The sequence below is a fragment of the Aquarana catesbeiana genome, linkage group LG01 (assembly GCF_042186555.1).
Source record: "Aquarana catesbeiana isolate 2022-GZ linkage group LG01, ASM4218655v1, whole genome shotgun sequence".
In the NCBI taxonomy this organism is placed as follows: Eukaryota; Metazoa; Chordata; class Amphibia; order Anura; family Ranidae; genus Aquarana; species Aquarana catesbeiana.
This window is the reverse complement of record NC_133324.1, coordinates 600,892,586-600,918,546: the sequence shown is the minus strand read 5'-3', so window position 1 is coordinate 600,918,546 and position 25,961 is coordinate 600,892,586. Positions and strand designations below refer to the sequence as shown.

Below are 25,961 nucleotides of genomic sequence, written 5' to 3'. Positions count from 1 at the left end.
GTGAGCAGATGCAGACATTTATGCTAGGAGTTTTGGAAGTGTTATCTGCTGACTTAGGTCTTTATGATGTCATGATGTTGGCAGGACATCTTTGCCCTTACAGCACTCTACAGTGTAGTGATAAAAAGCACAGCCACTGGTTTGCTTTTGGCATGCCGAAGATGATTTTGTGCCAGGGCACCAATAACCTCCTTTCTGTAATAATCAGGTCACACTCTCATGTCTAGAGGTGACAGTATTTTAGAGCCTAGATTTTTATGGCTGCGTAAATAAGGCATTCCTTATCTTTTGAAGAGATTACATTGTGTAGAGCATGAATGCAGGGTAAAACTTGTAAACTTAAAAGGAACTTTTTTTTTTCAGACCAAATGTTTGTGGATCTCGGTTCCATTCCTACTGTTGCCCAGGATGGAAAACGTTACCAGGGGGAAACCAGTGCATTGTTCGTAAGTGTGTTTTCTTTCCGTTCCGATCCGTTAAAGTTATGTTCCCTAAGTTTCAACAAGCATCCACACAACTGAAATGACAGCTATAGATTGGATCAGCTCACTGTTTCACCTAGAACTTTTAATATTTTTTTTTATCTTCACTTGTATGAGAATATTAAATATCTGGCCCATAGCTCTCCCTTTTTTCTACAGCTCAAAGTCTAGTCTTGTGTATGGAAGGTTGCCTAGTAGAAGAGAGAGTAGAATAGGTATAACCAGTGCCAGCTGAGTTCAGTTTAATAACCCAGGATAGACTTAATAACTTATGTCTATTTCTTACCCCAGGATAGTAAAGACACTGCTCCAAATGCAAGGTGGTGTGTAGAAAAAAAACACAAAACTTATGAATTATCTATTTCTGATACATATATAAATATAATACATATTTATTTATTTTTTACCCAGCAATCTGTCGGAATTCATGTGGAGATGGATTTTGCTCGCGACCAAACATGTGTACATGTTTAAATGGACAGCTTTCTCCTACTTGTGGGGCTGGTGCAGGTGAGTGAAATAGAGCACAAATAAGCAAGATGTACAAATATAGGTAAACGTTAAATATTAAATAGATTGTGACAACAAAAACTTGATGTTATACCATAAGGACCATAAGGCGAGATAAGAATTTTGTCTCTGTGTCTCATGGAGGAGGCAATAAACCTGATACTTATATCAGTTCCAAGCTCTCAATGCCTTCATGCTTTAAAAAATTGTGTAGTTCACAGAATTGAATCCTCGTGGTCTGCATGTAAACATGTGACTGCACTGGTAAAGAGGACCAAAGGTGACATAACCGATTGGCTGATATAGATAACAGCTACTGTATTGCTTGTGCCAGTTTTCATAAATCAGTTCTGCTGACATGTGGTTTGTGATCCAGCAGATGGAGAAATCACTTACAGGAACATTAAAAAAAAGTGTTGCTCCTGCTCTACCTGTGAGATTGTGTCTAGCAGGGTAAAATTAATATTTATAATCCAATCATAAATGAATAAATAAATTGCGAGGATGCCGCTAGCATTAAGGTGTGTTCCCACATGGGATTTATGATAAATAGGAGATATATTGGATACTGAGCTGCTATATTACAGTGTTTCAATAAAGTCCAATAAATAAATGAATCACCAATAAATATTGTGTTAACTCAAACAGATGTTCATATGTGCTCCTTATACCAAAATTATGACTTCATAAATAACATACACATAAAACATCAGTGAGTCCAATATAATAAATATAAAGTCGGTGAGTTCAACAATTTCTGATTTACACAATGCTAGTAATGTATATAAGGTTCCGTGAAATAGAGTTCCGTGACCAACCAACCAACACCCGAACCAACCATCTCAAAATAGGTGCCTGAAATTTCACACACTATGTGCCACCACTGTGCTCTGTGCTCTCAGAACTCTCACCTCCAGGTTGGTTTCATATAGCTTGTATATGATAATCCTCCTAAGATGGGATGGTGGTCACCTTCTCTTCCTCCTCTCTGCCTCTAGGGGGCTCACCGTTGGACTGCCTAAAGGTTCCACTGGTGGGGGGAGTGCTGTGCCTTTCAGCTGGGATCACATTATTTTCGCATGCGGCTCACAGCAGGGGTCCAGTGCTTCCTTGTTCACAGTTTCAGGTCCGATTTCAGCCTGAATTTTTGGCTAAATTCGGACCTGAAGTGAACCAAAAGACCCACAGGGCTCCTGTGCAAATTTGCACTGGAGCCGCAGCAGAGATATGTTAACTGTCTCCAAAGTCTCCTGCTAGTGAGAACCCAGCATTAGGGTTACTATAGATTCATGCTGCCCAAATGCCTTTTAAAAATCCTCATTCTATACTTCAGCTCACATGGGACAGACTTTATTAAAACACAAATAGAGCTGTAAAACTAAACTAGGTCCAGGCTCCAGGTGACCTCTTCTCCCTCCTCATTGCCTGCCGACCACCATAAGTTATACACTATATTAGGTACACTTTGCTTGTACCTGGTTGGACCCCCTTTTGCCTTCATAACTTCATAACTGCCTTAATTCTTTGTGGCATAGATTCAAAAAGGTGTTGGAAACATTCCTCAAAGATTTTGGTCCATATTGACATGGACAAATAACAACAGTACAACAAAAAGTGAATAAATTCAAATGGTTTTAATGAACTTGTCTAAGAATGTGCATTGTATAATCACCTAACTAGTGCAACAGAAAAACTTTACTTCATACCTTGGTGGTCTAGTGTGGATAATTGATAATAATGTAATGGAGTACCCATTTTTCACCATGCTGCAGCTAGGTTAATGGCCCTGCACTGTCAAAATGTCAGAATTGGCATGCAGGAAGCCAGGCTAGAGCCTTATAGCATGCAGCTTCTCTAAGACCCAGCGAACGCGGGAAGCACCTCTCCGGTTGCTACTCCCAATTACAGTAGGGTGGCCCATGATCCATAGATCTTGGATCCCTCCAGCTGCTCTCCTGTGCTTCCAGTGTCACCCTAGAATTCACTGTGAGAGACGCTGTTTGTAAGGATAATCATAATTCTCTGTTTGAGTTCTGCATTGTTTTACTAAAGTATTGATTCACAGCTAGACTGTCTGTTACACAGTCTCATAGAGACTATGCTATGCAGCCACATGTTACCCTGATTGAGCCACAAAGACATTGCTGTGAAGAGTCTATTCTTGTGCAACATTTGTATTCTACTTTGTATTATTCTACAGTATATGTGTGTATTTTGCCATTCTGAACCCGTTTTTTATTATTTCTTTTAACATTGCACCTATTTAGTAAACTGCAAGTTACAGTAATTCTATGTGTGATATTCAGCCAATTACATATTCTGCTAAAACAATACCTTACTTTAGCTAATCTATGATCTCAGTAACCTGATATACAAGAAGCCAAGTAACACTGGCCATACGGACATGCAAGAGTTTTAGCTCCTTCTTTCTGATGTTACTCCTCATTCTGAAAGAAGGTAGCAGCATGTATGTACAGTATATACAACTAGATCACCCAAATGCTATTACAGACCTCCTGTACCTGGTGCCCTCAGACCAATGATAGCTTGCCCAGAGCAAGAAATGGGCTTGGGTCTGGTGGGACTCTTCTACCAATGCCTGCAGCTGCCACCTTTCTCCGTGTTAGTAAAGCAGTATTGTTTGTAATTGCAATCATAATCACAATATCTCTAACTTGGTCACAATGGCAGTTTTCAACAGCAGAGTGAAATCCCTGGTGCTGCTTTACTTTAAAAGAGAAGTTTGTTTTTTTTTCCTTTTGGAAATCATACTTACCTAGGTGGATTCAGAATTGGTTCGATGCTGCATCTGTCCCCCGCCGGCTCTAAGACTGAGAACGAAGCGATCAAACACTGCTGATCACTTAGTTCTTAGAGAGCTGTTGACTATCAGTCACCGCTGTCTGTTCTGCCCCCCACGCACGGTTACTGGAGCGCTGCACTTTAGGGGGTGCTGCGCTGGCTTGGTCTCTCAATGGCTCGCTGAGAGGCTGAGCCATGTGCCGGTTCAGGCTGCTGGGTGGATCATATTGGGAACTTTCCCCAGCCCGGACCGGCTCTGTGACGTCAGCTAACAGCAGGCTTCAGCCCGCTGTCAGCTGAAAACAGGTCACAAGAGTGCAGAACGAACTACACTCCTGTCATCCACTGACTGGCTGTACTTCTCCTTTAAAGCCCAAATCCAGCCAAATAGTTTTACTTAGTTTTGGATACAGTGGGGCACATGTTTTTGTTGCCATTTGTGACCTATTGGGAATATTTCCTCTCTCTTACTGTCAGGACTCAGGACAGGAAATGCTGGGAAATCTCTCCAATGTGGAAACAAACAAATGCAACAACACATTGTTAGGCTAGCTTTACATTTTTATGCTGGGGGAACATGCGCAAAATTGTACGCATTCCCGCAATGCACAAAAACATGCAGCCCTTTTGCAGGTGCACATCAGTGCCTTTAATTTCTAAGTGACAATAAATGTTATTTTATTATTAAAATTAAAAAGAAGTTATACTTGCCTGCCCTCTTCCACAAGCTTTGACTGATGGCAGCAGGAGCCTATGGCTCCAGCTGCTCTCAGAGCCTCCATTGAGACTAGGAAGAGAGAGGAGCGGGGCTGCCAGCAGGACAGCGCTGGATTGGTGAGAGGTTCCAGGTAAATGTTGGAAGGGTAACTCCACTTTCCGGGGAAAAAAATTGCAAATAAATTTAAAATCATATAGCGTATACAATTGCGACACAAGTCATATTGTAATTGAATGTTATTAGAAATGACCTTTCCTTTTCAATCTGCAGCTCTGTAATTTTCTGTAAAATGCAATATGGCTACCTGGAATTGTTCTGTACACAGAATGTGTACAGAAGGCCCCCAGAAACATAATTTTCTGCTTGTGTGATTGACTAACAAATTTTCCCAGAAGTCTACACTAAAATACAAATCATATTTCAGGCATCCCCTGCAACAAAAATGTCTTTTTTGGTGAGATTCTCCCAATAGGAAATCACGGCTAAAGGGATTCAGACCCTGCAGCTTTCCTCATTAATGCTCTACAGGTGCACAGCTGATTGATAATTATGAAACCACTCCCATTAGACTCACCCAGCACAGGGACACTGAGGAACAAACAGGGATTTTCTCGTAATAAAAAAAGGTAGGAATCTGCAACAAAGTTTGTTAAAATCCTCGTAATGTACATAGAGCACCCAGAGGGGAATGTTCTTTTCTCAACAAAAGTGGAGTTACGCTTTAAGGGCAGGGGGGACTAGGACAGGTAGAGAATGCAGAGAATGCGTTAAGGTAAAAAACTGTTTACGTTTAGAACCACTTTAAAGGAAATACCACGCACCTAACATGCACTCTAACAAAGTATCATGCATTTTGGTGCAGTGGGATTTTTTTTAAAAGGGCCATGCACTGTGCATTTTTCAAAAATGAATGGGCAACTCTAAATGCATTGCGCAAAACTGCACAAAATCATGCAAAAAGGTGGCGCTCAATTACACCTGCATAGCATAGTGTGTAAAGACTAATAAATGTGACAGTGTTTTTCTTGTTGCCGATATCTTTCTGTGCTAGAGACAATCCCAGCATTATTAAAAAAAATTGACTGGCATTAGGCTGTAAATAAGAGCTGATTTGAGGGGTCAGGTTATAATAGGTCTACAAAAGGACACTAGAAATATTAGTAGCATTTGTTTAATTGCCAAGGGAATTCTTTAAAGTGACCCTGTCATTTAACTTTTTCATAACTAGGACCATAGGAACTATATTTGAATGCAATAGACTGTGAATAGCGTTGCTTTAGAGTAGCAGCAGTATCAAAAAATTAACTGAATTGAAAAGAAACAATATACTCCTCTTCAGGGGCATTGCTAGGTCTACAAAAGATCTGGGGCTAGAGCCCATAGCAGCATAGTAGAGAAAGTCATATGCTTGGGCATACGCATGTATATATAGTAATATATGTGTTTATAGCCTCAGAGAGCCCCCTACTTACATCAGGGTCCCTAGAGAGCCCCCCTTACATCAGGGTCCCCAGAGAGCCTCCCTTACATCAGGGTCCCCAGAGAGCCTCCTCCTTACATCAGAGTCCCCAGAGAGCCTCCCCCTTGCATCAGGGTCCCCAGAGAGCCCCCCTTTACAATGGGGTCCCCAGAGAGCCTTCCCCTTAAAATCAGGGTCCCCAGAGAGCCTCCCTCTTAAAATCAGGGTCCCCAGAGAGCCTCCCCTTTGCATCAGGGTCCCCAGAGAGCCCCCTACTTACATCAGGGTCCCCAGAAAGCCTCCCCTCTCTTGGGGACCAATGCAGAGACTCGGGGGGTATGGGCCCCAGATTCGGGGCTATAGCCTCAAAAGCCACCCCCTAGCGACGCCACTGCTCCTCTTGCATTTAATAAAACCAATAGTTATAATTATTTAGGCTACATTCACACTACAGAGTTTTGAATTGCGGGCAGATCTGCCGCAGATCTGCTCGTGATTTGACATCGCTGGCAGTGTGAAGTGTGAATGATAAAACGCAGAACGCGCATTTGAGATGCCATTAATTTGAATGACACCTCAAATCGCGGTGCGGGCGTCTCACAATGCGTGCTGCAATCGCGGCAACCCGCATCGTGAGACGCATGTTGCCCAAAAATATTTCAGGAGCTACTTTGAGGCAACATGTGTCTCGCGAAGCGGGTTACCACGATTGCAGCACGTTTTATCTGCGACAATTGCGGCAGACCCGAACCGCGATTTGAGGTGTCATTCAAATGAATGGCATCTCAAATGCGAGTTCCGTGTTTTGTCATTTACACATCAGCGCTGCCAAATTGTGGGCAGATCCGCAGCAGATCTACCGCGATTCTAAACGCTGTAGTGTGAATGCAGCCTAACGCTCTGTTTACATCTAGGCATTGCTATTTTAGAGGCCTATTTCGGGCATTTTTTGCAGAGTTTTGCAGCGTTTTTGTACAGGCGTTTTCAAGGTTAAAATGTCACCAATGTAAAAGCAGTAAAACGCCTGTAATCTGCAACGGGCGTTTTGCTTCAGGCAACAGAACGCTCAGATGTGAGCAGGGGCCATTGAAATGAATGGGATTTGCCTTGTTGGGCGTTTTTAGAGCTGAGGCTTACAGCAGAAAAACGCCCAAAAACGCCTAGGTGTGAATGGAGCCAAAGAATGATTTGGGATATCTTGATCCAAAGAATTAACGTATGCTTTTTTTTTTTGAACGATTGAATGTATTTTCACTGATGAGGTTTTCCATTGGTCAAGCATGTTATTTACTTTGGCCTTCCTCTAGACACACACACAGCTACAATTTATGGAGAACTGAATTTAATGGACCTTTTGTCTTTTTTTTATTATGCATTACTGTATAACTATACAGTATATGTTCTACAACACTAATAACTAAAAACCAGCTGTATTGATCCTCCAAACACAACAATACCACAATGAGACCTCGACTGATATGTATGTATAAGATAATAAGGATATTTCCACATAAACAAAAAAAATCCACATTAACAACTTTGATCAGTTTGTTGCTGTACATTTCATGAATTGTAATTTTGTGCACTCTCCAAAAAAAGTTTATTTTCAGATATTCCCCCCTTGAAAACAAACTGCGGTTTTTTAAAGGGTATCTTAAGACTTCAAATTGAATCTTGTTTTGTGAAAGTATTTTTTTTTCTCTCCCAGTCTGGGCTCAGTCTCCAGGCTGCACTAATTAAATGAGTGTTTCTTTTGGCACTGGGCAATAGGAGCCTCCAGGAAACGCAGAGCGTGCCTCTAGGCTGGATTCAGAGAAAAGGGTCCCCCATGTACTATCAGGAATGTTAGAAAGTAAAGCAGGAGGGATTTAGCTAATTTGTATTTCTTGGATATCAAGGGGAAATCACTAAAATTTCTAAGCTGGGAAGAATTTAACCCTGTACAAAAGTAAAATAGCCAATTCTTTGTCTGGAGGGGTCCTTGGTGCCAAATTTCAAACTATTTTAATCTTTTAGTCTTCTGTTATACCAATCATTTATACTTTATAGAAGGACTCTGTAACATTCATACTGACCATTTAAATGTCAACTCCAGGCATAAAAACTTTCATTTAAATACATGCCTCAATAGCTACACAGTATATAAATCCACTTTGTGTGCACCAAATGCCTTTGAAAACCCATTTATTACCTTGTCATAGTAGTAGTGGCATTATCACTGTGCTCTACATGCACTATGCAGAGAGTAGAACCATGGGAGGGGTCCATCAGGTCACACCCGCTACAGGTTTTCTACAGACTATAGCAAGGGTCGGAGACAAGACCAGTCACTTTGCCCAAGAAGGGAGAGCAGAAGACCTGGCTTATTAGGGCTAGTTTGCACTTGCTTCAAAACATGGCTTTGGACGAAAGCTCTCTGAACGCCAGTCAAAGCTTCTGTCACTAAATAAAATGGTTAGCTTACAGTCCTGTTTGCTTTTGCTTGGTGCTTTGATGAGGCTTCGGTGGGGCTTTGATGAGGCTTTCGTGGAGCTTTGATGAGCCTTTGGTGGGGCTTCGGTGAGGCTTCATGGGGCTTCGATGATGCTTCGTTGGGGCTTCAGTGGGGCTTCAGTGGGTCTTCAATCGAGCTTTGCCATAGACTTCTATGGAGGCTTTGAAGACGCTTTGAAGCACCACTAAAGCTACATGGGGTATAATTTTTGAAGTGAAGCTGAAGCAAAGCAAAGCAAAAGCAAGGTGTAAACAGGACTGTAAGCTAACCATTTTATTTAGCAACAGGCTTTGACTGGCATTCAGAGGGCTTTAACAAAGCGTGTCCAAAGCCTTGTTGTGAAGCAAGTGTAAACTAGCCGTTAATGTGTGTTGAAGCCGAAGGAAGTGTAAATGAGCCCTTACAGAAACTTCCTGCATAGAGGCAACGTTTCACACTGGGTTACTCTAGAGGTCTGCAACAAATACACAAAGCAATCCAAGATTCAAATAAAAATACTTTCCTAGTTGGACAATAATTGCTGAAGATAAAATTTTGAAAAAGCTGTATAAACCAATATGGTGCTTATAGATGCAACAAGTCATAAAAATTCAACATAAGTGAACAAGTTATGCCACTTATAAGGATATTAAACATCACAGCACTGCAATTAACATTTTCATATTCCCTATTCTGATTTGCTGATCCTTAGATTTTTAGACCCCCCCCTGCTTAATTTGTATTTGTAGAAAAGGGCTGCACAATTTCAGAATGTAATGAGTAAAATCAGACCTGACTGAGGCTAGGTTCACACTGCTGCAGTGCGAATTTACCGCGATTTTACCGCGAATTTCAGGAGTTGGATATAGCTGCGATTGATAGTCTAGCCAATGGAATCATAATGTAAAAAAAAAAAAGGTCTTAACTTCCTGTGTACTTCCTGGTTTTTGTGGAGAGTAGTGTGGTAGAATTCGCACATATGTGAACCATCAATGCGATTCAAGAACGATTTACATTGATGTCTATGGAGACTAAATTCGCAACGCAACGCAGTAAACTCGCACAGGACCTTTTTTTCACGCAGGTTATATTCGCAACGCGTCGATGTGAACGGCGCTAATGTTAATCTATGTAATTTAAATGACTTGCGAATTTGAGCGATCGCAACGGCTCAAATTCGCAATAGAATTCGCAGCAGTGTGAACCTAGCCTTAATGTTTAAATAAGCACAGATGTAACAAGCACAGATGTAACAGGAAAATGAACAAGTGACTGAAAAATAGTGTATATGCTAATTATATGGTATTTTACTAGACTGCTCTGGCATTTGTGGGACTAGTTAAGTATTAGTTACATTCACATTATCTTTGTTTTTCATGTTATACATAATTTCGCACAGGAGAAGGCTTTAATCACCAGGGGATAATTTGTCAGTTTGTGATTCGTGTTTTTCTATGCCTTATGTTTGTTATATAGCTTCAATAGAAGTTCCACTAGGTTTGCCACATACATCTATGGTAACTCAATATTTATATATTAAACATAGCAACTTGCTTAAACATTGTTTAAAAAAGAAAAGGAAAGTAATTTGGAAGTGAACGTTTAGAGATAGTATTTGTTCAAGTTTAAAAAACGAAGTCATAAAACAATGTGTGTGTCCATTTATGTTAAAAAAAAAAATCAAATGTTCAGATTTTGAAACGTATTTAAACTGTAGGCAGACAGTTAAATTCACAATTAAAATGCATAAGTCCTAACTGTTTCACCTTGCAAGAGAGTTTAATTCTGTTCAGTCAATTTTCTAATCCAGGCACCCCTGTCAGACAGCACTTTTCTCGATTGCAGCCAGAGCAATGCATTCTAATCAATCCCAGGCTGTGTTTGCATATTTAGGCTTGATTCACACTAATGATACTAACTTTTAATGCTTTTGCATTTTGCAGAAATGCAGGGAATTTTTAACATGGGTTCCTATGGAACACGTTCACATCAAAGCATTCTTGTGCCTCTACATTTTTGGAAAAGGTCGGGGATTTTTTTTCCCCTCAAAATGCAGCGTTTCCCCATTGACAGCTGAATGTTAAAAAAAAAAAAATTACAGGCTAAACAAATCCACGAAAAAAAATGGCGTAGGGGTCATACCAGGCCCTTCGGTCTGGTATGGATTTGGAGGGGATACCCCACACCAATTTTTTTTTTTTATGGCGTAGGGGCCCCCCAAAATCTATACCAGACCCTTATCCGAGCATGCAGCCTGGCAGGTCAGGAAAGGGAGGGGACGAGTGAACGCCCCCCTCCTGAACCATATCAGACCACATTTAGACAAAAGCTTACCCAACCGCATGATTGTAGAATGATGAGCTGAATAACGGTGCTCAGGTTTGTTGTGTCCCATAAACATCAAAATAGCAAGAAATTCCGAGAACTTGATTGCTTCTTCTTAAATCTTTACTGAGAACTAACAGCAGTGCGACATCTAAAGTGCTGCATGCCCTCAACATGGGGGGTGGGGTCTCTGTGCCCCCAACCCCAAAGCACTTTGCCCCATGTTAATGGGGACAAGGGCCTCTTCCCGACAACTCTGGCCGGTGGTTGTTGAGGTCTGCGTGTGGGGGCTTATCAGAATCTGGAAGCCCGCTTTAACAAAGGGGCCCCCAGATCCAACCCCCTCCCCATGTGAATGGGTATTGGATACATTGTACCCCTACCCATTCACCAAAAAAGCAGCAAAATGTAAAGAAAAAAAAACAAGAGCCGGTTTTTGACAAGTCCTTTATTAAAAAAATAGTTCTGTCTTCTCCCCGACCCATCTTCTCCCGCCGCTGTCTCTCCCGAAGCTATCTTCTCCCGCGCCGCTGTCTTCTTCCTCGCCACCGCTGCCTTCTTCTTCGCTGCCGCTGTCTTCTTCCTCGCCGCCACTGTCTTCTTCCTCGCCACCGATTACCCGCTAAAAACAAAACAGTCCGCTCTTGTCCTGATGCTGTCTTCTTCCATTGTGATGTCCCCAGCTGTCTGACATCTCTTATGTAGCCATGGGATGTGGCCACCCGATGATATCACCTGGAGAGCCCGCCCCCTTGTGTCTCCATATAGCAACCAGCTATATACAGTGAATGTAAAAAAAAAGACACAAATCGCAAAACGCAAATCGAGGCAAAAACGCGGTTACAAAGACACAGAAAGCACAGCAAAAAGCACTGCAGAAATGCTAAAAAGCAACATGCATAGATGTGAATCGAACCTAAAGGAGTAGTTCTTCTTTCCAATAAAGCCCTGTACATACAATCATCTGAAATTATCCAAAGGGACAGACACAAAAGCTTTTCTCGTATGATACCAGATCGTATGATTTTTATTTAATCAGTACAGTTTTCGTCCGAAAATACAATACATATACAATACATGCATTACATCACTTCCGAATTTTTAATCTGTCATACGAGAATTTTAGTAGTTTAGCAACCTCTTCATTTTCGATATGGTGACTAGCATGCAAAAAAAAAAAAACGGACGATCATTCGTTCGATAACCTCATTGTGCGTACTAAGCTGTAGCCTGTTTCCTGCACTGTTCCTACTCCTACTGTGCAGTATAGTAATCCTTATTTGCTGCCCCTTCTGCCCCCATTTTGAATCCTGCTGTGCAGGGAACTACAGGAGGATAACATAAAGACAAACTGAAAGCGGAGCTAAAGTCTAAAAATACTTACCTCTGCTCCAGTAATGCAACATCCACAATCTACCTTGAAAATGCTGGCATCTTCTCTCCGGCTTCTTCCCAGTGTGTGGTCTTAGGCCATCTTGATTGGCCAGCGCGTGATGGCGTAACTCCTGCACATGTGCGTGTGCTGCTCAGTGTACATGCTAAAGAACATTGCAATGAGGAAGCCTTTATTTCAGAAAAGACATACAGTGTCTCACAAAAGTGAGTACACCCCTCACATTTTTGGAAATATTTTATTATACCTTTTCATGTGACAACACTGAAGAAATGACACTTTGCTACAATGTAAAGTAGTGAGTGTACAGCTTGTATAACAGTGTAAATTTGCTGTCCCCTCAAAATAACTCAACACACAGCCATTAATGTCTAAACCGCTGGCAACAAAAGTGAGTACACCCCTAAGTGAAAATGCCCAAGTTGGGCTCAATTAGCCATTTTCCTTCCCCGGTGTCATGTGACTCGTAAGTGTTACAAGGTCTCAGGTGTGAATGGGGAGCAGGTGTGTAAATTTGGTGTTATCGCTCTCACTCTCTCATACTGGTCACTGGAATTTCAACATGGCACCTCATGGCAAAGAACTCTCTGAGGGTCTGAAAAAAAGAATTGTTGCTCTACATTAAGAAGAGCCTAGGCTATAAGAAGATTGCCAAGACCCTGAAACTGAGCTGCAGCACAGTGGCCAAGACCATACAGTGGTTTATCAGGACAGGGTCCACTCAGAACAGGCCTCACCATGGTCGACCAAAGAAGTTGAGTGCACGTGCTCAGAGTCATATCCAGAGGTTGTCTTTGGGAAATAGGGGTATGAGTGTTGCCAGCAATGCTGCAGAGATTAAAGGGGTGGGGGGTCAGCCTGTCAGTGCTCGGTTCATATGCCGCACACTGCATCAAATTGGTCTGCATGGCTGTTGTCCCAGAAGGAAGCCTCTTCTAAAGATGATGCACAAGAAAGCCTGCAAACAGTTTGCTGAAGTCAAGCAGACTAAGAACATCGATTACTGGCAACCAGGTGAGGAGTACAAAGACAAGTATGTCTTGCCTACAGTCAAGCATGGTGGTGGGAGTGTCATGGTCTGGGGCTGCATGAGTGTTGCCAGCACTGGGGAGCTACAGTTCATTGAGGGAACCATGAATGCTAACATGTATTGTGACATACTGAAGCAGAGCATGATCCCCTCCCTTGGTAGACTGGATCCGCTGGGCAGTATTCCAACTTGATAATGACCCCAAACACACCTCCAAGACAACCACTTCCATGCTAAAGAAGCTGAGGGTAAAGATAATGGACTGGCCAAGCATGTCTCCAGACCTAAACCCTAATGACCATCTGTGGGGCATCCTCAAATGGAAGGTGGAGGAGCGCAGGGTCTCTAACATCCACCAGCTCTGTGATGTCGTCATGGAGGAGTGGAAGAGGACTCCAGTGGCAACCTGTGAAGCTCTGGTGAACTCCATGCCCAAGAGGGTTAAGGCAGTGCTGGAAAATAATGGTGACCACACAAAATATTGACACTTTGGGCCTCGTTTGGACATTTTCACTTAGGGGTGCACTCACTTTTGTTGCCAGCGGTTTAAACATTAAAGGGTGTGTTGAGTTTTTTTGAGGGGATAGCAAATTTACACTGTTATACAAGCTGTACGCTCACTGTTTTACATTGTAGCAAAGTGTCATTTCTTTAGTGTTGTCACATGAAAAGATATAATAAAATATTTACCAAAATGTGAGGGGTGTACTCACTTTTGTGAGATACTGTAGCATGTCTCTTCTGTAATAAAATAAATAATAAAAATAAATAATAAAAATAATTATAGTTTTTTTAAGGCCACCGTTCCACTTGAACTATTTTATTATGTGTTTTAATTAATACATGTATGTCAGTAATTATATAACTGGGTTAAATGGCGGTATTACATATAGTTCTACATTTAACCTTATAGTAAGTAATTTTTCTTTAGCTTTCCTACTTTTGGCACTAACCAGACAGCATTACAGGCATACCCCACTTTTAAGTACACAATTGGGTTTATTTACTAAAGCTAGAAAGTGCAAAATCGGGTCACTTCTGCATAGAAACCAATGAGCTTCCAGGTTTTATTACCAAAGCATAATTAAACAAGCTGGGGTTAGGAGCTCATTGGTTTCTATGCAGAAGTGAGCCTGATTTTGCACTTTCCAGCTTTGGTAAATAAACCCCATTGTGTACTTAAAAGTGGGGTATGCCTGTATATAAAAACGTTTGGATGAGGATGTCCTCAAAAAGCAGTCTGCAGTACTCAGTGGTAATGTACCAAAGCATTTTTGTTTAAACGCCAGCATAATTTTCTTTTGTATTTGTAGAAGAAATGATTATCCATTTTGTCAACCTGTTAATAGCTTACCAAATAAATTGACTGGTCCTGCTGTCCACTGCTATGACACATAAAAATCTTAAAAATAGCATCAGTGTGGCAATTTTTACTTCCAGAAAATGTATTTACCTTATTAATCATTCAGCATACCCAAAGACAGTTAGTTCACTTATGAATGGATTTTAGTAGGGTAAACAACCCATTTACCCATCTTCTTTCTGTTGATAAGTCTCTACTAGGCAACTTGACTCTACTGGGGTAGTCTGGCTCAGCTTGCCACATTTGCATATAAAATAAATACAAATGCCTTCAGAAGGTCAAGCCACTCTTTTGAAGGCCACATAAGATGGGTAGACCTGGCACCTCAAGGGCAGGGAGATCCTTGTGTGGTCCAATGTCTTCCTTGGAAAATGTAAAAAATACACACAGATAGTGTAGTGAGGGTTTGAATAAATGTCTTTCTTGATTTCTTTAGCACACCAACGTTTTCAATTTATAGCATGTCTAGGTCTTGTACAATTTATGAGGACAGGTTATTTAGGGCGTATTTAAATTTGGAGTAAAATAATTAATATTTGATTTTTCCTAAAGTCCTTTGTGGAGTAAAGTAAAACATTTTACCATTAAAAAAATGTTGGCAGTTTATGTTAAATCTGGCCCAGTATTATTGAATGGAACATTTGTTTTACATGACACATGGGTCTTAACCGAAAGGTTAATTTTTGTTAAAGACAGGAAGGAAGGGCAATTCTTTTCTGCTAGTCCAGGCAATCTGTAGTCACATTTCACCTATTTCAACAAGGACAGTTTGAATATTTTCATTAAGTTGGGTAAATAGTTTACAATCAGAAAACAAGAACAAGGGAACAAGATCGGTTATGAATACAGTTGACAAAGTTAAGTATTTTTCATTAATCTCCTTAACAGTATCCAATAAGTAATGTGGAGATACTCATTAAGTGATTTACTATTTTCAGCATGAAAGAAAATGATGGAAGATCAATACATCCATATTTTTTTTTTTTACATTTTCCGTGCGAATTATATCATAGGAAATGTGAAAGCTATTGCAGTTATATTTTATTACTATTCCTTTTTGCATCTGGTGCTGGTATTAAAGCAGTTAAAGAGTTAATGCATGGAGATTGCTGGATGTATTCACAATGATTCAAGAAAAGTTTGGCTCAGAATGTTTCCACCTACACCATCCAGCGTTTTTAATATATATGTATTTTTTGGAACATATAAAAAGAAAGAGATTATTTTAGTCCTAGGGAAAGTATTGAGCTGCAGCTGAACCAACAACCTGTTCACAAACTCCTGGGATCTTTTTTTCTCTCTTATCCTTACAAACCTTTTGTACTTTTTCCACTGACAATTGATCCTGGGAGTTCCTATGAGTGGAACATGGTTTTTCAAATCTGCTGAGCTCCCCCTTGTATCCCCTACAAAGGAGTATCTCCTACGGGATTCGTACATGAAGGCTTTTAATGAATCTATCACGTGACCCTTGGAACAGAGCCTTTTCATCTGATGTGCATTTGGTGCATGTTACATATGCAGCAAACTCTCCACACAGTTGAATGAGTAGCTCCAGTGTATCTATGCTTCATCAAAAAGAAGGTCTTCCAAAAGTTTCCAGTGGTCACCAAAAGTTTCCAGTGCAGTTGTTACTACACATGGCATTTAAAGTCAAGGTATTTGACAATACCTTTTAATTGTTCAGTTCCTGTGACACTTAACCAAACACTTTTAATGCCACGTACACACAATCGGAAATGCCGCCAGCAAAACTCAGATGAGTGCTTTTTGTCGGAAAATGCGACCGTGTGTATGCTCCATTGGTCTTTTGCTGGCGGAATTCCAGTCAGCAAAAGATTGAGAGCAGATTCTCTATTTTTTGGTCAGGAAAAGTTCCTATCCGAAAATGCTTTCTTCTGTATGCAATTCGGAAGCGCAAAAAAATCACGCATGCTCAGAAACAATTTGACGCATGCTTGGAAGCATTGAACTTACTTTTCTCGGCTCGTTGTAGTGTTGTACGTCACCGCGTTCTTGGCGGTCGAAAGTTCAGAGAACTTTTCTGTGACCGTGTGTATGCAAGGCAAGCTTGAGCGGAATTCCGTTGGAAAAACTATCCAAGTTTTTTCTGATGGAAATTCCGATCGTGTGTACGCGGCATTAGACTACAGGTTTTAGTAATTCACTCAGTGTGCAATGCAATACTTAACCAATTAGTTAGGCAAGTCTAATCTACTAAAAAACAAAGTTCTCAGCTGCATAGATTTCCAAATATACACTATATTGTCAAAAGTATTGGGTCACCTACCTTTGCAACCTTTTAACAGAACAGCACCTGAAATGAGAGCCTCTCCTCCCACTGCCTTGATCTGGCACTTACTCTGTGTTTAAAAAAAAAGGACATTCATAGGATTAATGGATAACTATACTTTCCGTTAAACTTTTTGGTTTTTAACACGTCATCTTTACTCTTCCCCATCAACTACAAATGTCCCAGCATAGCTATGATTAAGCACCAATAACGGTGTGAAATGCGTCAGTATTTGTATCCGTAACCTGTACCTCTGTTGGTGTATGGATTTTATTTACACTAATAAAGGTGTTGCATTGGAGTGCGGTTGTCCAATCTCTTCTTTTTCCATTGATTGGTTATGCCGAGCCAGCACCCTTTATCTCTCATGCAGGGATGGTGTGAACATGGGATTATCACCTGGAGCGGTAATTTTCCTCTTTTACAAATGCCCCAGCATAGACTCCAGATTTGCACATCACACTCTCCAAATGCCACAGCTTATGCTGTGTTGAGGCATGCTGTACATAGTTATTGGGGAGGAAGAAAGGAGCGGGCAAGCTTCCCTGATGGGTCCTCTTCTTACAATGCATTCACACTGCAGCCCCATTCATTCCTATGGGTGTGTCTTACTGATAGCAGACTTTATTCATCCATTGCAGTACAGCTTACCCATAGGAATCAGTTGTGCCACAGTGTAACTTAAAGTCTTGCACACACGGGCCGAATGTCAGGCGGCATCAGGTGATTCAGTAGAAATCAGCTGACATTCGGCTCTTGTATACTGCAGCCCCTCTGACAGCAGCCAGTGGTTCGGCCGGCTTCTGTTGAAGAGGCATGACCAAAAAAGGTCTGCCAACCAGCTCCCGATCAGCGCTCTCAGCCACTGGCTGAGAACGCTGACTGAAGTGTCCTGGCAGGGGGGCCGTTCCCCTGTCAGAACACATTAGAACAGCAGGGGAGTTCGCTGTACTAACATTGGAGTGTTAGTACAGCAGCTCTGACCTGAGCTGTCAGGTTTTTTTTAATTCAGCACACTGGGTTGAATAGAAAAAACTAGCAGTGTGTACGAGGCTTTAGGTACAGCTACAATTTAAGTTTCTCTTGCAACAAGCATTGCACTATGGAGTAGCAAGATCAAAGTATGCCTATTTCTCACAACCACGAAATGGCTGTTTATTAAATAAGATTTTAGGCATGTGTGACTGCTTTCATGCACACATGTTGTTTCTGTCTGTTTTTCCTAACCAAGGGTTTACTTTAAAGGACGCCAATGCTTTGGTTACAGTATACAGTTATTAACTTTAAGTACTTAGCTTTAAGTACTGTATATACTCGAGTATAAGCTGAGTTTTTCAGCACATTTTTTTATGCTGAAAGTGCCCCCCTTTGGCTTATACTGGAGTCAAGCACTTTTCTGCAGCAAAAAATGTCATTTTCCGAACCGACTTTGGGGCCCGGTATCTCCGGACCCCAAATTTGGTGTGCAAACCCTGTGGAAATAGTACCACAACATATCCAAATTTGGGGTTCCTAGCACCAAGTGGCCACGAGACACGGGGCCCCAAAGTCGGTTCGGAAAATGTAATTCTCTGCTGCAGAAAAGTGCTTGACATTTTCTGAACCGACTTTGGGGCCCTGCATCTCAGGGCCACTTGGTGCTAGCAACCACAGTTGGATATATTATAGTGCTAATTCCACTGGGTTTGCACACCAAATTTGGGGTTCCTAGCATCAAGTGGCCCCGAGATACGGGGCCCCAAAGTCGGTTCTGAAAATGTCTTTCTCTGCCGCAGAAGTGCTTGACATTTTCTGAACCGATTTTTGGGGCCCTGTATCTCGGGGCCACTTCGTGCTAGGAACCAACTTTGGATATATTGTGGTGCTATTTCCACTGGGTTTGCACACCAAATTTGGTCAACTGTGTCCATCTGCAGCAATGTCATTTCGGGACTCTTTGGGTCCAGAGACCCCAAATTTTGATTGCAGCTTGGGGGCATCTAGGAACACTTAACTACCGAGTTTGAAGTTCGGGGGACCTATGGCTGCAAATGGGCACAGTGAGGCTGCAAATGGGCACAGTGAGGCTGCAAATGGGCATTGCTGACCCTCTTTTCCACTTACAGTAGCTGCGCATTTCTCACCCTAGGCTTATACTCGAGTCAATAAGTTTTCCCAGTTTTTTGTGGTAAAATTAGGTGCCTTGGCTTATATTCGGGTCGACTTATATTCGAGTATATACGGTATATCTGTTATGGGGAATGTCAAAATGTAATGTGTTCAGTTGTGCAGATACCTACATCAGTTATTGGTCCCTATATATGATAGGAGGAAAAGAGCAGGAGCTAATATTACAATTTATTAAAGCTCCTGGGGGGTTTTATAGAGATATGTAAAGTTACAGACAGGGTGAATGAAAATAATCATAACACATTCCCCCATTCACGCTATACTGCATGGATTGAGCCATCTCCTGCTGTGGCTATTGTATACTGAGATCAGCAGCTGACACCTGTCAGAATACCCAAACAGAGGCTGTATCTAAATAGATGCAGCTGCTGCTTGGCTGAGAATTTTCTGCCTGGGTCCTTAATATTTTAGTTTAAGCATGTTGGGCCCCCATGTTCTGGCTGACAGGGCCACCTACATAGCAATTTTTTATAGTATGTCCCCTATGTATGATCCAGCAGTAGCTGAACATCGCAAATTTTCAGTGGTAACTATGGCCAGGGCAGCCATCAGGGGGGGTACAGCTGTCCAGGCCAGAAGAAAGCAAGACAGATGAAGGGGAGCCGTGTTGTGCACTATAGAAATGATTGTGCAGCTTCTGCTGTTCTGGTCAAGTGAACAATTAATGGGCACGGCGCCAAAAAATATATATATATACACATGCAATCTCCCAACCTGATGCTGCTCCTAAATTAGTAATTACTAATAAACAATATAACAGATAATATAGGGCGCATCAATAGTGCAATATTTTCAATGTGAACCTGTTTAATTTTAACATATGTTAAAGTGCTCCAGTGCATAAACAATAAATATTCTGTGGTTTCAATAAAGCGAATTTAGTGCAACATATCAAATGTCCTCAAATTTTTCTGAGAAAAACACACAAAAATTCTTCTTAGTAAATCCAATCACCACATAATAAAGTGCACATGCTTTCTTATTCGTGCTTCACCCGAAGTGGTAAATCTATGCGCTCACCAGACAGTAGTGGCCACAAAGTGACGCTCAGGCATGGAAACAGCTATATATCTCCACTTATGTAAAATTCAACAGGTTCACATTGAAAATATTGCATTATTGATGCGCCCTATATTATCTGCTGTTCTGGTGTCATTGAGCTCAGACATCAAGCTCTTTACTGCCATCTCCGGCTACTATGTGCATGTGCACCCCTCGTGTGAGCTGCCTGTACTGTGCTTCTCTGTGTGGGCAACATGTCAGCTTTGTGAAACGAGCTGGGACCAGGTAGGAACATCTTCTTTACAAGTAGGGGCTGTGAAGGAAAGGGAGAGGGGCTGTTTGTGTACAAGGAGGGGCCAGAGGCTTGTGTGTTTACAGATTTGTGTATGTGTGGGGCTCATATATATATACAGATGGGGGGCTGACATATATACAGGTGTGAGGGGGGCTGACATATATACAGGTGTGAGGGGGGGCTGACATATATACAGGTGTGGGGGGGCTGACATATATACAGGTGTGAGGGGAGCTGGCATATATACAGGATTGAGGGGGGCTGACATATATACAGGATTGAGGGGGGCTGACATATATACAGGATTGAGGGGGGCTGACATATATACAGGTGTGAGGGGGGCTGGCATATATACAGGATTGAGGGGGGCTGGCATATATACAGGGATACCCCACTTTTAAGTACACAATGGGGTTTATTTACTAAAGCTGAAAAGTGCAAAATCAGGCTCACTTCTGCATAGAAACCAATGAACTTCCAGGTTTTATTACCAAAGCTTAATTGAACAAGCTGGGGTTAGAAGCTCATTGGTTTCTATACAGAAGTAAGCCTGATTTTGTACTTTCCAGCTTTAGTAAATAAACCCCATTGTGTACTTAAAAGTGGGGTATGCCTGTACAGGTGTGAGGGGGGCTGGCATATATACAGGTGTGGGGGAGTGACATATATACAGGTGTGAGGGGGGCTGACATATATACAGGTGTGAGGGGGCTGGCATATATACAGGATTGAGGGGGGGCTGACATATATACAGGTGTGGGGGGGGGCTGACATATATACAGGTGTGAGGGGGCTGGCATATATACAGGATTGAGGGGGGCTGACATATATACAGGATTGAGGGGAGGGGGGCTGAGTGCTTACAGGTGAGGTGGGCGGTGTGTGGATTCGGTGGGATGGCCTGTGGGCAAGCCCTGGGGAATGTTGGTGGTCAGGCTCGGGGGGGGCAGGCCTAAAGCTGTGTAAGGGGCACAAAAATTTCTGATGGCTGCCCTGACTACGGCAGAATGTACTAGCACAATGTGTGTCATACAACTGTATGTAGTTCATCTCTGGAATGCTCAGAAATGGGGGATAGTGTTGCCCATAAACTCAATAAGCGTTGTCAGCCTAGTATAGAACATGTCTGTGGAAGAACTGTGCTGGTATGATTTTGTTTAAATCAGGATATACAGTGGGTAAAATAAGTATTGAACACTTCACCATTTTTCTAGGTAAATATATTTTTAAGCCCTCGTTCACACCAGGCCAATTTAACATGCGATTTTACATGTCAAATTGCATGCCAAATCGTAGCCTATTGCCGGCAACAGCATTTTCAAATTGGTGTGACGCCGACTTTGCGGCACTGCACCAATTCCCAAAAGTAGTTTCTGCACTACTTTTGGCGATTTCGGGGACAATTTCAATAGACATCTGTGCATTAACCCGCACAGATGTCTCTCGAATCGCCACCCGAAGTCAGACTTAAATGTTGGTTTGAAATTGTGCGAGTTCAGCTGAACTCACACGATTTCAAACCCGCATTCAGTGTGAACCTGGGCTAAAGGTGCTATTGACATGAAATTTTCACCACATGTCGGTAACAATCCATGCAATCCATACATGTAAAGAAACCAAAACATAATACGTTTAGAAATTAAATTTTGTGTAATAAAGTGGAATGACACAGTGAAAAAGTATTGAACACGCTAACTGAAATGTATTTAATACTGCGTACAAAATCCTTTGTTAGTGATGACAGCTTCAATACGCCTCCTGTATGGAGAAACTAGTCACATGCCTTGCTCAGGTATGATTTTGACCCATTCTTCCACACGCACACCCATTCTTCCTTATTGTATCGTTTGTAGAAACACTAAATAAAGAAAAAAAAAGAATAATTCCAGGCATCGGAGTGTTAAACCTCGCACACATGATCGGAGATTGTTCACCAACAAAACTGTGGAATTTTGTCCGAAGGGCGTTGGCCCAAACTTGTCTTGCATACACACGGCCACACAAATGTTGGCCAACAATTACGAACATAGTAATGTTCTAGACGTACTACGAACCGATAAAAAGGAAGTTCATTAGTCAAGCGCCACCCTTTGGACTCCTTCTGCTAATTTCGTGTTAGTAGAAGTTTGGTGAGTGTTGATTCGCGCTTTTCATTTCTTGCTTTTCATTTCACACTTTTCAGTTCGTTTCTAAACAGCCGTTCATCAACCAGACATGTTGCAGAATCGGAGGAGATAACATGTTATTTATTATTGGCCTTGTAGTTATTGCTTTGACATTATTTTTTTGGTTGAATAATGATTTGATTTGGTATATTTTCTATATTTTTGGATGCATAGAATGCACTTTTTGGTTAAGTTCTATTGGCAGATAACATGTCTAATTTTATTTGTTTTCTTTTTTTAATGCACAATAAAAAATTGTGTAGAATAATAATTGGCTATGTGTTTTACTTCAAATGACAGTTTGGGAGTAGGCAGTTACATTTAAAAAAATACGATGTAAAATTACCACAACACCAACTTGCCCAAATAAAAAAAAAAAAAAGCATAATAATATTATTCTTGATCTCACTAGAAAAAAAAAGCCTTTGAAAATTTGTTTGCAATAACTCCATCATTATCACCAGCAAAGCAGCTTCATTATTATCCCATTAAAAAAGAAGAGAATTGTGCGCTGCATTTCAAAATTTCATAATTTGCCACGTCACGAATTTTAATTCTCCATTACGAACGCTAGTTTACAAGATCGACTGCTTCTGGCTCGTCCTTGCTTCAGAGCATGCGTGTTTGTACTTTGGACTTTTGTCCGACAGACTTGTGTACACACGCTTGGAAAATCCAACAACACACATTTGTTCGCGGAAAATTTAAAAACATGCCAACCAACATTTGTGTGCGGAAAATCCAACAGCAATTGTCCGATGGAGCATACACACGGTCGGATTTACTGCCAACAGCCTGTCATCGAATTTTTCTCTTCGGAAAGTCAGATTGTGTGTACGGGGCTTTATACATTGTTACATTGGTACAACTTGGACCAAAGGAACTATGTATATGGCATACCTGGCTGATGCCCCTGGAGGCTGGAAATCAGTGAAACAGACTATGACATCACTGCCCTGCACCACCTCGTCCAATCAGAGAACACTTTGCATTCAATCAGAAACTACAAAACATTCTCTGAATGATGCTTGTGCCTGCAGCTGGAAGTGGAGATCATTGGAGTATCAGTGTCTACTTCAGTAATTCCAGCTTCCAACGGCATCAGCCAGGTTTGGTATATACATAGTTACATTGGTCCAAGCTGGACCATTGTAAATATGTGGGACATGCAGATGCCTGGAATCTTCTTTTAAAAAAAAGTTAAACATATGAAAGGTCAAATGTAACAACAGTAATATATGCATGACATATTCCAGTCTGCATGTCTTTAACAGGACCCTTTGATTGGAGCCAAACCACTATGTTTCTTCAGCTTTCTTTACCTTCTCCTAGAGCATTTCTAGAATCAAGGATAAATCCTATCCCTTCTTTGTAACTGATATTATAATGGAATTCATCTGTGTATGCCCCCCTGTGTCTTGGCTGTCTCTGGAGTACAGAACAGTCATCTAAGAGTAGGAGGCTTTATTCAAAGGAACAACACATGTTGCACAAAAGGAAAGTTAAAAAAAAACATATATATTAAATTTAGAAAACCTGGGACACAATTCCTTTCTTGTTTCCTATAACAGGGAACACATAGAGCCATTGGCGTCTTCGGTTGGACTTTGCTGTTAGAACACGGTGTAGGTGAACTCTGATACCTCATATTTTCCTGCACTACATGTAAGATCAAGGAACTATTTCACTTTTCTAGTGCAGGGTACAGTCTTGCCTTCAAAATATTTAGTTCTGCAGTATAAAGCTAATAGAATACAGAGGGGTTGATTTACTAAAAGTGGAGAGTGCAAAATCTAGTGCAGCTCCCAGGTTTTTTTTTTTGTCAAAGCTGAACTGATCGAGATGAAGTTAGAAGCTGATTGGTTATCATGCACAGCGGCACCAGATTTTGCACTCTCCAGCTTTAGTAAATTAACCCCAGAGAGACAAGTATAAAATTGAGACACTCACTGACATCCCAAAGTTTTATGCAAATGCTAAAATTGAAAACATTGCATACACTTTTACTGTGTTAATTGCCTTTTAATCAATATAACTTTTCTTTTAACTTTTCCCCAAAGTTCTCAACTGTAATGTTCGCTGCATGAATGGAGGGACCTGCAACGAAGATTCATGTGTTTGTCAAAAAGGATATAGTGGAACTCACTGTGGACAACGTAAGAATTTACTAAATGCTCTTTTAATTCAGTTATATTTAGAACATTTGACCTTATTTAGCACATCTGTCATTAACCACTTGCTTACTGGGCACCTAAACCCCCCCTCTGCCCAGACCAATTTTCAGCTTTTAATTTTTTCCCACAAATAGAGCTTTCTTTTGGTGGTATTTGATCACCTCTGGGTTTTTTATTTTTTTTGTTAAAAAAATTAAAAAAGACCAATTTCTTTTTAAAAAAAAATACAAAACCGTTTTATATTTTGTTGATAAATTTTGCAAACAGGTAATTTTTCTCCTTCATTGATTTACGCTAATGAGGCTACACTGATGGGCACTGATAGGCTGCACTGATGGGCACAGAGAGGCTGCACTGATGGGCATTGATAACTTGGCACTGATGGGCACTAATAGGCAGCACTGATGGGGTCTAATAGGTGGCACTGGTGGCCACTGATGAGGTGGCACTGATGGGCACTGATAGGTGGCATTGGCGGGCACTGATGGACGGCACTGAAGGGCATTGATAGGTGGCATTGAAGGGCACTAATAGGTGGCACTGATGGGTGGCAGTGATGGGCACTGATCGGCACTGGTAGGTGACACTGATAGGCAGCACTGCTAGGTGGCTCTGATTGGCACCACTGGTGGGCTTTGATAGGTGGCACTTATGGGCACTGATAGGTGGCACTGATTGCTGTGGGCACTGATTGGGTGCACTGTGGGCACTGATTTGTGGCACTGGCAGGTGGCACTGGCAGGCGGTACTTGTGGGCACATATGAGGCAGCTCCGCCTCTTCCTCTTCTGGACCGATGTCCCTTCAAACAGAAGCCGGTGATCGGCTTCTTTTCTTCTCAAGCTGTCAGCATGAGAAGAAAAAAAAACAATTACCGATCCTCCGTTTACATCACATGATCAGCTGTCATTGGTTGACAGTGGATCATGTGGTAAGGGGCCGGGATCGGCCCCTTACTCGGATCTGTGGTCACCTGAGTCTCATTGACTCGGGTGATCACAACGCACGCCGTGCGCCCCCTTCAGGGTGGCGTGGCCAGCTTTCAAAGGGGAGGACGTCAATAGACATACTCCCGGCAAAGCAGATCCACGCTGTAGCCGTCATTCGTTAATGTGAAAGTTAATGTGAAAAGTACAGTATAGTAATGAATCAATAGTAATGACTCTTCCAATCTGATGAAAGGTAAAGCAAACTGGTTGCAATTAAAGACATTACTTGTCACATTTTTTTCTTCAATACTAATTATGTCTGTTTTCCTACATACACTTATAAAGAGCACACAAATTCTACATGGCTGTTTCTGTCGGAA

General features: G+C 41.5%; 1 protein-coding gene across 1 annotated transcript in view; it reads left to right on the top strand.

Annotated features, from left to right (window-relative positions):
• The window catches only part of LOC141107789 (fibrillin-2-like), a 223,829-nt gene that overhangs the window by 70,019 nt on the left and 127,849 nt on the right, over window positions 1-25,961 (top strand). Inside the window, exons 3-5 of the mRNA XM_073598767.1 lie at window positions 364-446; window positions 894-992; window positions 24,540-24,635. Of these exons, the coding sequence (XP_073454868.1) occupies window positions 364-446; window positions 894-992; window positions 24,540-24,635 (278 nt within the window). The remainder of the gene's footprint in view (window positions 1-363; window positions 447-893; window positions 993-24,539; window positions 24,636-25,961) is intronic.